The sequence below is a fragment of the Phaenicophaeus curvirostris genome, chromosome 15 (genome assembly GCF_032191515.1).
Source record: "Phaenicophaeus curvirostris isolate KB17595 chromosome 15, BPBGC_Pcur_1.0, whole genome shotgun sequence".
In the NCBI taxonomy this organism is placed as follows: domain Eukaryota; kingdom Metazoa; phylum Chordata; class Aves; order Cuculiformes; family Cuculidae; genus Phaenicophaeus; species Phaenicophaeus curvirostris.
Window position 1 is genome coordinate 5,937,900 of NC_091406.1, and position 14,156 is coordinate 5,952,055.

The 14,156-nt window shown below is 55.4% G+C and overlaps 1 protein-coding gene across 3 annotated transcripts in view; it reads right to left on the bottom strand.

Annotated features, from left to right (window-relative positions):
* The window catches only part of CAMK2A (calcium/calmodulin dependent protein kinase II alpha), a 34,012-nt gene that overhangs the window by 5,867 nt on the left and 13,989 nt on the right, over positions 1–14,156 (bottom strand). For 2 of the 3 annotated variants that reach the window (XM_069869013.1, XM_069869011.1), the window contains exons 5-15: positions 13,863–13,928; positions 12,524–12,596; positions 12,061–12,163; positions 11,504–11,587; positions 10,819–10,913; positions 10,284–10,406; positions 9,437–9,520; positions 8,027–8,069; positions 6,280–6,320; positions 2,131–2,163; positions 993–1,041 (exon numbers count right to left, since the gene is read on the bottom strand). In XM_069869013.1, the coding sequence (XP_069725114.1) occupies positions 993–1,041; positions 2,131–2,163; positions 6,280–6,320; positions 8,027–8,069; positions 9,437–9,520; positions 10,284–10,406; positions 10,819–10,913; positions 11,504–11,587; positions 12,061–12,163; positions 12,524–12,596; positions 13,863–13,928 (794 nt within the window). The remainder of the gene's footprint in view (positions 1–992; positions 1,042–2,130; positions 2,164–6,279; positions 6,321–8,026; positions 8,070–9,436; positions 9,521–10,283; positions 10,407–10,818; positions 10,914–11,503; positions 11,588–12,060; positions 12,164–12,523; positions 12,597–13,862; positions 13,929–14,156) is intronic. The other variant, XM_069869014.1, reaches the window with a different exon arrangement.

Below are 14,156 nucleotides of genomic sequence, written 5' to 3' on the forward strand. Positions count from 1 at the left end.
CTTGCCAAGCCAGGACATTCTACTCCATGAACTCAGAGCAAGCTGGACCAAGGATGCTCTCTCCTCCCTCCAAGATGGGAGGAGAGGGTCTCAGCTTGAGGGGAGGACAGGTGGGTGATGTGACCATCCACCTTGAGATACACAGTGAGGGACCCTATGAAGGCCACGGCACTGTGCAGCTGCTGCTAGGGACCCTGGGCACTGCCAGCTCAGCTGAGAAGGAGCTGGGTTGCAAAAGCAGGTCGAGCTCCCAGGGTTGTGGAGGAGCTGTCAGAAGCATCCCTGAGCTTATTAACAAGACTCTGCTTCGAATGCAAACCAGCATCATGCCTGACTTAATTTCCCTTTGTACTGTGGCTAATGAAAAGAGAGGGAGTGTGTTCCTGAGAGTCACTCAGAATGGACGACGGGGACCCCCATCTCTTTCCTAAGCACCACTTCCCTCTGCATCCACACTCAGGGAGCTGCTCCCCAGCAGGACAAATGTCCCATTAACTTTCACGTCAGGCCAAAGTCCATCTTGCTTTCTGCTGAGATCACTTCTTCGAAAGACTTTACAAATTATCACCGATAAATTATTCCCTGGGTTATTCTTAGAAAGCTGGCTCTAGTAGGCGGGAGGCAGGGATTTCCCCTAGAGGCTTTTCTCAAAGGGCCATTTATTTTAGAGGAGCGGGTGGCCGGGCTGCTGTGCCTACTATTTCCGTGCCTGCTTTCAGGGAACATCCCTGCTTTTGGGAGCCCCATGTCCTCACTAGAAGTGTCCCAACCACTTGTGGTGGCAACCTGGTATTGAAAGCACCTGCACTGGTCACGTCCCTGCTGGTGTTTCACCCCTTAGGAGCCAAAGCTACTTCTGAACAGCCTCAAAACAGCTTGCCAGTGGTGGGTTTTGTCACAGCCAATAGCTCGTTAGGGGTGGTTAGACTAAGGACCCTGGGGCACCCCTCTGAAACATCCTGCCCACGTCCTTATGTGCTTCCCACTGGTACCTTTGGTGTCTTCGTCCTCGATGGTGGTGTTGGTGCTCTCCGACGATTCCTGAGCAAAGAACAGAAAGGAGAGATGGGACGGTGAGAGGCGTCTTCTCCCCACGCCAGATGGAGCTCGTGTCTTTGACAGCCCCCCGAGTCCGAACCCACAGCTTCGACTGTGCCAACGGTCAGAAACCAAGTAAAACACCAGCAGGTCCAACCCGTCCTCAACCACAGCTCTGGGGCAGCACTGGCAGAGCCCTCCCTGACCTCCACTTCTTGTAGCCAAGGGCACAAGAGCTGGGCTATGGAGGGTCTCATAGGAACAGTGCTGCCTTCCCTATCGATGCCTGTGGGGACAGAGATGGAGGCCAATCCGGGGCAGGTTGGTGGGTTCCTAGAAGTGTTGCCAGAGGGGCAGGGAAAGGGGCTGTGCAGGGGTGGAAGACACCATGTTGACTGTACGATAAAGAGAGAGATGTACAAATTAACAGCGAAGAGGAGCTGGGATGAGAAAGAGGGGACTGTGCAGGAGTGAGAGAGACCACACTGACCGCAGAGTAGGGAGAGAAACGTACAATAAAACAGAGTGCTTCCAAGACCCACATGGACCACCGAAGGCTGAGACACAGCTCTTTCAAGAAACAGCTGAGCACTACACAGATTTGTGGGGGTAGGGGGTACTGACCCCCTGTCTCTCTCCAGGAGCCCCATCAAGGAGACTCTGCTAGCGGAGCTAGAGCAATGGCTCTGCTAGCTCTTCCCAGCAGAGCCTTGCTTATGTATTACCCATAATACCCCGATGTAGGTTGGCAAGGTGTCCCATGACCATACAGTCCCCGCAGAGGCATGGAAGGTGTTTCTCCAAGGCTCCTTGGACCGATGCAGCCTGCAGACCTGAGTCAGGAGAACTGGGAGAAACGGCATGAGAACCCATCAGCAAGAACAAGGGCTGGCTTCCCACCAGCTGGTGGCCAGCAAGCGCCTGCACCAACCCTGTTAATGGGGGTTTGTGGGTGATACGGCTTTGAGGATGTTCCCTCCAACCCCGCTGTCCCTTCTTCCCTACCCCGAGGTAACTTCCAAAAACAGGGGAAGCTGGAACATATGGAGAGGCCCAGCAATATCAGCATTGAGGAAGACGAAGGACACTCACCATTAACTGAACGCTGGAACTGGACTTTCTTTTCTGGAAAAACAAGGAGAAGAGATGGAACAGGAAGAGACACAGAGTGAGAAAGGCAGAGAGCAGCACGTGAGAGGCAGCAGCTCCTGAGCCACTCTTCATGGTCCTCATGGAGGGGCAAATGAAAGGCACGGGGCAGAGGACAATCTGGTGCTCCTGTAGGGATGTGCCACTTGCTGCGGTGCTGCTAGTGCCATGCCAGCACCCTCCCCATGCTTCCTCTCTTGACCTGCCACAATCTCTGGTGTTGTTCAGCCTAAGGACCTGCCTAGTCCAAAAGGGAGTCCCCTGGGAGTCGATGACTACTCTGGTGGCTTTGTGACCAGGCCAGCAAGCTCACAGGAACAGGAGTGGGACGCTGACAAGCTAAGGCAGCTCCACCATCTGCAAAGTCCTGTGGCCGGTGTGAACGCCATCCTGACATTTACAGACTCTGGAGCTGTTCTGGGTGCATCTGCCCAAGCTGCTGACTAGTGTGGAGGCACTCAATTAGCTTTGGACCTGGACCAGTACTGAGCTGGCTGGTTTGAAGCCAGCATGGCTATTGCTACTCAACCCTGCAAGGCAGGCGCACCATGTGGGAAGTCTCTTCCAAAGAGAACACTTCACACATGCACATATTTATCTCTGTCCTTCACAGCTACCACTAGGCTCGAAGACTTCTAGGTTGGATGACCTCATAGCCATGTTTCTGCTTGCAATCCTGAACTAATTCTGTGCTCTGCTTCCTGTCACCATTTTGAATTTAACCAGGAGACAGGGGTGTGGACACGCTGGCCTTGTGCTCTTTCTTCATCTCCATCTCCCAGGGGATGAATCACAGCAGGCAACGGGAAACATCAGTGTGCAGGACTCAGAAGCTACAGTGCCAATAACAAGCCTTTTACCAGCATCTTTAATGAGGCACCAGCTCTGCCTGCCCTGCACAGGGAAAAGCAACACACACTGTGCAAAACTCTTGGAAGAGAGACCCATTAGGGTGCACGGGTGGACTGCAGTGTGAAAAATGGCTGATACCCATTCCCCTCATTGCTCCTTTCACATCCTAACTGGCTCCCACCAGCACAGTCACTGCATTTCCCCCTCTGCCAGTGCAGCTCTCCCCTTCCTCGCTAGGTCCTACGTTAATCCTCGCCCCTCCTTCACCAAACAGATGTCCTAAAGGGCAATGAGCTGCGGTATTTCAGAAGGAACCTCATGGGAAACAGAGCCACCAGAGCTGGGCTGTCTGCAGGAAAGGGCTGACAGCTTCTGCTACCCAAGGACATGAAACGGGGCAGTAAACTGCAGAAATTTTAGACGCAACAGAATGCAACACAAAGCAGTGACCGCGTCGAGTCTGGACATACAGTAACAGGATGCAACATGGGGCAGTGAGCTCATTAATTTAGGACGGGACAGGATGCAACATGAGGCAGTGATTTCATTAGTTTACGATGTGACTAGATGCAACACTACACAGGGCAGTGAAGGTATCGTTGCTGCTGGGACCTGAAGACCTCTGACAGACCCAGAGGAGGGCTTGAGGAGAATTTTTGGTCCCATGAATGCTTTTAGTAGGGGAGGAACATCCTTGGGAGGGTGAGTTTCATGCCCTTTGAGCCTGGGCTAGCTCTGTCCCAGGGCTGGGGGGCCGTGCAGGCAGGCTGGAGCACAGCACCAGCACCTATTGCCCACCTGCATAGCTCTGGGCAACAACAGCAGGGATGGCTGCTCATGGGGATGGTCAGTGCAGCAAATTTCTCGAAATGGGGACACAACTCTTCTGACAATGAACTGTACCATGTGGCCTGACTTAGAGCCTGGCTCTGAGCAGGCAGGATGGATCACTCCCTTCCCACCTGCCCAAGACAGGTTTCCAGGGTCCTGCCTCACTTTTCTAGTACAACGGGAAGAAATGCACACCTCCCAGTGGTGCCCTGATGTCTGCCAGCTGCCTGTGGTGGGCCGATAAAGCTTCACGCAGAGCACCCAGCATCCCTGTGCCCCCACAAGCGGGTTACACTGTGAGCTGAGATTGAGCATGGGAATGCAAGGTGGGAATGGTAACACTGAAGGTGGCCAGAACAAGCAATCTGTTGGGAATGAGCTTGCCTCTTGTCTTCTCCTCCTCTACCTTCCTGGCCATTGAGCCAGGCTGTCTCCCCTCCACTTGTTGGAAAGGGAGCAATAAGAAGGCAAACTCCTTCTCCAGAGCTTGTACACCCTCTTGAGCCAAGTGTTGGCTGGTAAACTGCAGTCAGGACCCAGCCTCACCCACTGCTCCCCACTCACCAGCAAAGGGCTGAGGACCTGGGATATGAAACAGCCTCTCTGATTCCACTCTAAAACCAGACCCTTCTCGTTGAGTTTCAGTGAGGGGCCAGAAGGCCGTTTACCCAAATAAGCTATTTCACTATGACATCTAGTGCCCCTCTTCCCAGAATAACGGTTGTTCTCAAAGCTACTTTGGAGACCAGGAGGGAACATCTTTAGCAACTTGGACTGGCAAATGGTCTTCTACCATCACACCATCCCAGCAGTGCTGGAGAAGAAATTCAAGGCTGTCCCTTTTCTGCTGGAAAAATAGATTCAAGACCACACCTGTGAAGCCTCTCCATCCACCAATCTCTTCTTTTCTAGTTTAAAAATGCATCTCCTGATTGTTCTCACCTGTTCTCCAGCAACTCATACCAAGTCAGCTTGGCCTGTAGTGTCACTTCTCAGGTGACTCCCAGAACCAACCAGGCCCTCAAAGCAGCAGAAGAAAGGACAACAGTGGTTGGCAGATGGATTGCCATGACTCCCATGGGACCTATCTCCTCTGCGCCAGCACTGTTGTCCAAACCCAGCAATCCTGTCCTGGAAGCCACATGATATCCTGACACCACAGCCCAAAGCAGTGTCCTCTCACAGCAACGCAGGCCATCAGCTTCATGTTGCAGAACAACGCTGCATAGCCAGAATAGTCTGTTGTGGACCCGAGCCCAGGTTTGGAGGGTCTTGCATGGTCTCAAGCCTTGCAGGCATGTCCTGTCCCAGCCACTGGGTCTGGAAGGAGTGGGAGAAATACAAGCTATCCCTAGTCCTCTGGCTTCACTGACCATTTTGGACTAAGGAGAGAAGAAGCCAGCTAAAGGTTCTGCTCTTCCAAAACCCTGGACCGCTCACAGCCCAACAACTGGGTCCCTGTGAAAGGGCTGGAGGAAGGAGAGCAGCTGTGCTCTCCAAAGCTCTGCCTGACACCACACACCCCTTCTTTGCAGTGGGGGATGTGATCACACCACCTCTCCCCTGCTAAGCAATCACTTTAATTCATGAAGGGAACAGGTACAGAGAGGAAGACCCCCCGACATGGACCATTCCTTCCTGCAGGAGGAATTTGACAGAGCTTGCTAATCACCACATCTCCATACCATCCGAAGAAGCTGCTCAGCAGCACAATTTTTCTGCTTTCAGGAGCCACCTTGACCTGAAGAAGAGCTGTGGGCCCATCTCAGAGGAGCAGGCGAACCTGAGGTCTCTATAGCCCAAGAAACAAGGTCCAGCAAGCAGTGGCTTGTTTTTAGAGCATCACCAAGTTCTTTTGCTCTGTCTGCACTGGGCACAGGGGGCCAGCAGTGCTGCCAAGAGGGTTAAAGGCATCCACATTTCACCCAGCAACACACCAGCCTTTAGGAACAGGATGGGACAGGAGCTGGTGGTGGCACGAGCCCAGCCCCACCAGCCACAGTGGGACACATGCAGGGCAAGCAGGAGATGCAGCTGCCCACCTCGACGGCTGCTCCCAGGCTGAATCCGTGGCTGGGGGCTGCAAAGCTGCCTTTTCATGTCCCCTCTCCCCATCCTTGGGGGCAGCAAGGGGCAGTGCATTTTGCAGGCAATGAAACAGCAGTGGATCGCCCCCACTCCCTGCACAAACTCCTGCGGTGCCAACCTTTTCCCCTCACTCACCACGCTGCCAAACCTCCTGTGGCAGGAGTTGAGCGGGTGGCATGAGGACACGCTAGGACAGCTGTGCCAACAGGTGCCCTTCAAAGCGCTGGGTGTCACGGGGAAAGCCAGCAGGGCACGGAGACCCCCACCGCTGCCCCGACAGCCGAGGGGCAGGCAGGAAAGAGCAGCAGGGAGTGGACTTACCTTCACGCCGTCATTCTTCTTGTTGCCACCACTTTTGCCTCCTGGAGAGAGGAGGAAGGAGGTTAGGAGAGCGAGGCAGGGCACCAAGACCAGGAGGCCGAGGATCAGCAGCATGGTGCCGGGCGGCAGAGCGGCACGACCCCGTGGGACCAGCCGTTGGGTTTTGTCCTCTCTCCAGCGATCCCCGGTGCAGTGCCTGGGAGCTCAGGGGCAGCGCTGTGCCGCCTCACCCTGGTGGCTCTCGGCCAGGGGCATGACCCGTTGTCTCCTAATGTCCCAGCGAGTCCTTGGGGTGGCTCAGAGGTGGCCAGCGAGGGCTCCGGCCACGCGATGCTGGTGACCGATTGCCGTGCAGCGTGGTGGAATGGGCTGCCCGCCTGCTGCCCTCTAATTTTAGCCCCATGCTGCCGGGATCATGTGCTGCCGGCCCGCCGGCCCGACAGCTGCAGCCCACATTTTGACAATGATGAAAAGCAGACGCCATCCCCGGTGCCCACCTCCCGCTGCCGGCACTGCCCCGGGCTGCACAAGCCACCCCGCTCTCCCTGCATCCCCAGAGCAGGGTGGGATGGCTGCAGCTCAGCCCCACACGGAACCCCGTCACCCGCCAGCCCTGCAAGGCCACCAGCGACCGCCTGGGCTGTGCGTGGGATGGGCAGCGCGACAAGAGATGCTTTTGAATTTCCTGCCCTTTGATGCTCCACGTCCGCCGCCTCTCCCGGCGCGAGGCTCGACACCGGATCTCCCCAGCTGTTGGACTTCTCCAGCTGCCACACTCTGCCCACAAGTGCTAAATGCGTCAGCACGATCTCCCCTCAACAAATGTGGAGACCAGCCCTGGCCGTGGCTCTCCCCACCAGCAGCCCCCATCTCCCCCCAGCCCAAAAGCTACACCCAACTCCTGGTGAAGCACCCCAAAACACCCATCTAACATCAAACAGCCACCACCAGTCTGCTCAGTCAATGTGGCAGGCAACCCACTGTGGCTCCTCTGCCAGGGCCACCCCCAGCACCGGGGAGTGCTGGAGGTGACAGCGAGTGCATGTCACCCGGCTTCCTTTTGGTTCCGTGCCTGGGAATCACAGGGACCTGCTGATCCCTGCCTGGGAAATCCCAGCTGCAAGGCTTGTCCCCAGGCACCAGGGTGTCCCCAAAGGGGATAGCTCTCAGCAAGGGCACTGGGGCAGACAGCCTTGTGGCTGCACCAAGACCTCTTTCCGTGCATTGAGTGGGCTTCTGGGCTCTGTGCCTGCTCCTGTGCCTCGGTGCAGCCCTTGGGATGCAGGGAGGCAGGAGGAGAGTGGGACCCCTGTGGTATCAGCACCCTCTTGCCCGACTAGAGCGCCTGCAGTGGCATCCAGGAGCTTGTCTGATACTTTCCCAGTGCAGAGGATGCTCTCCCCAAGCCACAAACATCTCCAGGAGGGCACAAAACCACCTGCCTTCAGCCTGGCTGCCCCTGCACACCCACGCCAGCACAAGCCAGATGGTTGGGTGCATACAAACCCCCAAAACCTATAACCCTGGGGATTGCTGTGCCTCAGCCAGACATTCTTTGTTTTGCATCTCAAGCGAGCAGCCACCCCGGAGGTGCAGGCTGGACCACCATCACCCCATGCCACACATCTCCAGAGGCACCAGGCTGCAACCTCAGCCCTGCTGCCACACCCGAGCTCTCCAGAGACTCTATGTGTTTGCGCTGGGCACCCTGTAAGACAAGGAGATGAGCCCCAGAGACAGCACCTACCGGAGAAGTTCCTGGTGGCCAGCATGGTGGTGAGGATGGCTCCCTGAAAGACACAGAAGGAAAGAGTGTGCTGGGCCCCAGCCCCCCCGCCCCCCACTTCTACCACTCCCCACAGCCCTGGGGGAGGAAAGCCCTGCTCATCACCTGCCCCCTGGCCACCTGGCTGGAAGGAAACTGGCCCACGGGCTGATATTCTCCTCCTGCCATCAAAAGCAATCCTGCATCAAAAAATCCAACTCCGTATTCCCAGCGTCAGGGCATTGGATTGCATTCTCTGAAACTGCCAATTAAAGGGATATTAAATATCCCCGGGGCACGTTTATGTCTCTTTCTGCCCTGCCCTAGATGTATCCTGACTCCACTGACCCAGAGACAGCAGCTGGCGGCTAGGGGAGCCACCGGGACCGGAACCAGATTTAATTGCAATTAAAGCCGTGACAGCTAAGAGCAGCAGGACAGGGATTTTTCATGGGAGCCACGCAAAGATCATCATTGCAAAATAACATTCATAAAAATGCCTCCCCTTTTCCAGCTGACTCTACTAACTAGTTGCTCAGTGTATAATGAGATTACTTTAGACTAATTGCTTACAGTAATGGATTACTATTTTGAAGTGCATGCCTGAACTAATTTGATTACTTGTGTAACTGAAAAGTAATAATAGTTTATAGTCAGGGTTTTTTTCTTGATAATCTTGTTAGAAGCCTGCAGCTGTACTACTCAGTGCCCCATCGCGTGCTGGCCTGGAGCACTGATGGCTCTGACTGCGGTGCAGATCAGTGCCATCCCAAGCTGTGTCTCCAGCTCTGGAGGAGGCACTGTGATTTCCAGAGCCCATTCCCAGTGCCACGCGGCTGGCTGGAGCTGAGCAGCACCCAGGAGATGGGCACTGCAGGGAGGTGCTCCAGCTCGCTGGTGATGCCTGGGGAGATGGTGATTTCACAGGGGCAACAGGCTGCGGCACACGGCAGCATCCATGCAGGGAAAGCCTGGGGGGGCACTGGTGTGGGTGAGCCAGAGCTTTTTGCTTGTCTATGGGTGACTTTGTGACTTGGCCACAATGTGGCTTGGTCATCAGGCAAAGAGGTCTCACCATGCCTCTCAGATCCACATCCTGCCCCGAAGAGGAGCTTTCTTTACAGTGGGAAAGCCCTCACCCCAGTGGCTGGGGAGCTGTGTGCCTCAGTGCTTTCCTTCACCATGGCTTTCCTCTAAGCATTTGGGAACCCTAGCCAGATGCAACCACCACCCCGTTTGGTCTTTATTCCTCTCTTCACAATGGGGATCCCCAAACACCCATCACCCCCACGCCCCTCACCCAGAGACAGCACCCTGCCCTTTTCCACTCAGACAACAAACCCCACATTGACCTTATTGTGCATTTTGCAGCTTGGGGAGCACGAGTGTTACCTTCAACTTCCTCCGGGCATTGAACTTCTTCAGACAGTCCACTGTCTCTTGCCTGTGCATGCATGACGCCACGGTGGCACGGTGCTGGGAGGAGAGAGACTCGCCTCAGAGCGGGTTCTGGGGGTGAAGGGGTTCCCCCAGCCCTGCTCTCACACGCACATACACGTGTGTGGTCTCCGCAGGCAAAGCCCAGGCCAGAGTTGCCTGCAGCAGCAGATGAAACTTTAATAGGCAGCGGGAGATCACAGCTCTGGAGTCAGCAGATCTGCTCTGGCTGGGAGGGGGGGTTGCAGGGAGAACTGGCTGCCCCCTGAGTTAACCCCTCAACTGACAGGCCACGTTTAGCTGCATGCTCAGGGTTTGCACATGGTATGGGGTCCCAGGGTTAAGCCCATGGACTCATCCTGCTTTTAGGAGCTGATTCAGAGTGAGAACTGGCAACCAGAGCAGCGAAGTGCAGTGAGGGACAGGAGGAGATTGCTGCTGGGGCGGATGGATGGAGAAAGACAAGACCTCTCCCACCCACTCCAAAGGAAAGCCCCCCCAGTGCAGTGTGACACGCTTGACCCCACCAGGGCTGGGAACGTGCATCTCCCTCCCATCACCATCTCCCCTGGGACACACTGTTTGCATTCAGACTCTGGGTTTTTCTCCGCTGTAAAGCCTTGAGGGAAAGGCTGCTCTGACAGCACTAGGAGGAACCATGCAAGGGAACCATCTTCCCAGGATGGAGAAAAGGACGGACAGCATGTTTGATAACATGTGCTCCCCAGTGAGCTGTTCCCCTACTGGAAACTCCAACATCTCTAGACCTTTGACTCCAATCACCGAGTGCGCCCAAACTCACCGATATCCAGGGGTGCTTCAGAGCCTCCGCTGCCGTGATACGTTTGGATGGATTTATGGTCAACATCTTGTTGATGAGATCTTTCGCTTCGGGAGTGACCGTGTCCCACTCAGGGGAGGGGAACTGCCAGAGCAAAGGGACCAGGGTGAGACATGGCAGGGAGCAATGGAAGAAGCAGAAGTCCCTTTTGCACTTGGGTTGGTTCTCCTGCAACCCTTTGCTCCTGCCCATGAGACAGGTTGGAGAGACAGCTGCAACTGGAAAGAGCTGCTGGCTGGGAAACTGGAGTGCAGGGATGGAAGGAGAAAGGTGGAAGGCCCAGAATAAGATCTGTCCTGCAACATGGACCTGAAATGTGCTAGACTGTGCACCTGGGCACAGCAGCTTGGCTAACCCCCTGTGATCAGAGGAAAGAAAATTCCTCATGTCTGCCTGATTCTGTCCTGATTGCTCTTCTGGAGCAGCAGAGTGCAACGTGGGGACAGCAGGAGAGTAGGGAGACAGTGAAAGAGAAGAACAAGATAAACCCACTCACATCATAAGCACCAGCCTTGATCTGCTGGTAGAGTCGGTGCTGGTCTTCATCCCAAAAGGGTGGGTACCCGACCAGCAGGATGTAGAGGATGACACCTGCCCAGAAGAGGAGACGTGGGATCAGTGGGAGAGAGTTCATTGCTGGAGGAATGGGACCAGCCCAACTCAAGCAGAGAAATTGGGAAGTTAAGGAAACAGAAGAATTTGCTCCTTGATTAAAGAGCAAAAGGCTTGCTGTTGGGTCCAGATCCACACTGACGTGCTCAGCAGCTGGGGAGATATGTGGCTCTGGCAGCTACCATGCATAACCTCAAGCCACATGTCCCATCAGGGCTGGGTGATGTCTCCTCCCCAAAAGAGGTGGAAGAAGGCTCCCCTGCAGCTGTAGCTGTATGGAGGCATTGCCTGAATCCTCTACCACTGCAGGGCAAAAGAGCTGGCATTTCTCACACTCGGACCCTTCGGGTGTGCAAAAACAGGGTTGATCCTTCCACGGAGGGTGCCACTAGACTGGGAAGGAGGGTGCTACATTGGGGACAGCCCAGAATAATACACCACCTCCCGGGTAAATCCCCTGTCCTGACCTCCCCAATAAGTTTTTTTAGTTACTGTGACTTGGATCAACAGCCTGCTTTATTCCGTGCAGCCCAGCCTGCTCCTGGCGTTTCAGCCCCAGCCTGACTTACCGCAAGCCCACAGGTCCACGGCTTTGCCATACGGGTCCTTCCGGAGCACCTCAGGGGAGAGGTATCCTGGGGTGCCAGCGAAACCTGGGACAGACAAGCCGTCACTCACTGGTGCCAGGCAGCCCCCAACCCCACACAGCTCAGTATCTGCTGAGAGCAGAGCAAACACTGACAGCCAGCAGCAGCAGCCCAACCCCAGGGTGGTGCAGCAGGCTTCAGTGCTCTGATGTGCACCTTCAGCACTTGGAAGTGGCTTTCCTCCCCCAGGTCTGCTTCTGCCACCGGCTTGTCCGGCTCACCATGGCATCTCAGTGACTCACCAAGTCCCTGCAGAGCTGTTTGTCTGTGTCCTGGATCAACACCAGGCTTCTTCCCATGGCACAACTGGAGCCACTGAGCTCTTCCTCAGCCACTGTGCCTCCTAGGCTTGTGCTACTGAGGTGTTCCCATGACCCAAGGTTCAGTTCCTGGGGACACGCGTCCCTCCTGGAGTCCCCGCTAGCCAAACATGCCAATGATGGCTGAAGGGTGCCCCACCTCAGGCCAGTCCGACTCACCAAACCATGCTTGCTGGTCCCCCTCCACCTCAATGGCAAGGCCAAAGTCAGCCAGCTTGACAGCGGCACCCTTCAGCTTGGACGCCAGCAGCAGGTTCTCAGGCTGCAGGAGGAGATGGGGCTTAGAGAGGAGTGGAAGCATACTGGGACCTCTGCTGTTGCGAGGAGGCTCCCCAGCACAGCATGCAGGAGGACTGGGGCTATGGATGTGCTTCCCAACTGCTCTGTCCTGCTACACAGCTCCTTAGAGGATTATGGGCTACAAGGGTCTCTCTACTCCCTCTCCCTTGGGTTGTTTTGCCCTGGAGCTGATGTTTGTTCTGTGGCTTCCCAAGACCTCCTACATGGCATTCCTGCCTGCTGTTTCAACTGCTCTAGAGGGCACTAGGTGTTGCTCCATGGGGTTTTGCATCACAGGTGGGGTCCCCATGTCCTCCTCCAGATCCCTCCCTGCAGCACCTACCTTCAGATCCCGGTGGACCACCCCCATCTGGTGGCAGTGCAGGACGGCCTCCAGGATCTGCTGGATGCAGTGGCTGTGGGAGAGAAGAGAAAGCTCATGGAAGTGTCCATCAAGGCAGAGTTTTCTTAAGACACTTCTACTTGGTTGCATTTCACCCCACCATTGTCCTCCCCCTCATGCTTCCCATCAGAAGCCCTGCAGCACAGCTCATCGTCCCCATCCACCGAAAGCCACACATCCGTGGAGAGCTGTTGTAAGCCAGTAAGACCCAACCAGAGCTGCTGGACACTCAGCCCCAGTGAGAAGGAGCACGGGTGCTGTGGCAGAGCCCACAGGGTCTCCAGAGAAGCAACACCAGTAGGGAGCTGGAGATCAGTGGTGGAGTCACAATGTCAGCCCAGAAATGGTCTCCAAAGACAAGCAGAGCAGATGTGCTCCTCCTTCGCTTCAGCCCCATTTCCCTGGCCTTCTGTACAGCGGGTGGCTCTCGTTGTGTCTGTTCGCTTTATATCTAGCTCATTAAACCCCAGCTCTGCTGCATGTGGGAGAAAGGAAGGGAAAAAGACTGAAGCAGCGATTGCTTCTGCTCCAAAACAGTTGTGTGCAAGGCAGAAGGTCTTTATTTACATGTATATTATTTTATTTGTATGAGACTAATAAGAGGATGGGTTTTAAGTGGATTCAGTGCACGCAGTCCATTAAATGAGATTGCCTTCTGCCTAGAAATACGGGGTGTTTCCATGCAGACAGAGGGAGCGTAGAGTTTACCACCCCCTTGGACATCTGTACTGGCTGTGCTTGTCCTGGGGGCAAAGCCAAGAGAAGCGGCGATATCTGGAGACTGGAGAGAGCCAAATCACGTCCCCTCAAACAAAATGCAGCTATTGCCGTCCCCTGGACAGCTGCAAGAACCAAAGGGATGAGTGCAATGGCCTCCAGCCCTCTGCCTCTGCAGCAGGGTACCTGAAAAGTGCTAGCAGGAGTGTGGGAAGGAGCAGAGCTCCAGCACATCCTCCCACCCAGACTGTCATGACTGTTCCTCCTTTGTGCTTTCCAGCGGTAAATGCCAGAGAAACGCTTACAAATGGGAGCAGCCCTCTGCAAACACACACACTTGGCACAGGAGCCGAGTGAGTTAAAGACAGCTATGGTTTGGGGTTTTTTTGCACTACACATCTGGTTTATGAGTCCACACTGTGGAGCGGCTGTAAAACACCTCCCAGCACGGAAGGAGCTTATGCTGCAGAAAGCCAGATGCGTAGGATCTCGGGAGGGAGCAGCTCGCGGGAGAAGGGGACAATTGCATCCCCTCTGTGGCCCGGCATGTGCCCACACTCACCTGGCATCCGCCTCGCTGTAATACTCCCTGGCCACAATGTCCTCAAAGAGCTCCCCACCGGTGACCCTGCAAGAAAACAGGGGATGGTCATGCTTGGCCGTCTCAGCGGGGTTCGCAAGGGAGCTGGGTTGATTTGCAGCATGCTCAGCCCTGGGAACCCACTGAAATGCCTCTCTGATGTACAGCAGGGAACAGTGCCTAGCCTGGGAGACCCAAGCTCAGTTAAAACCCTGCCCAAGAAAGTCTTGGGTGAAGCAGAGAACGGGGCAAAGCTCGGGACGGGGGCCTGTGAGG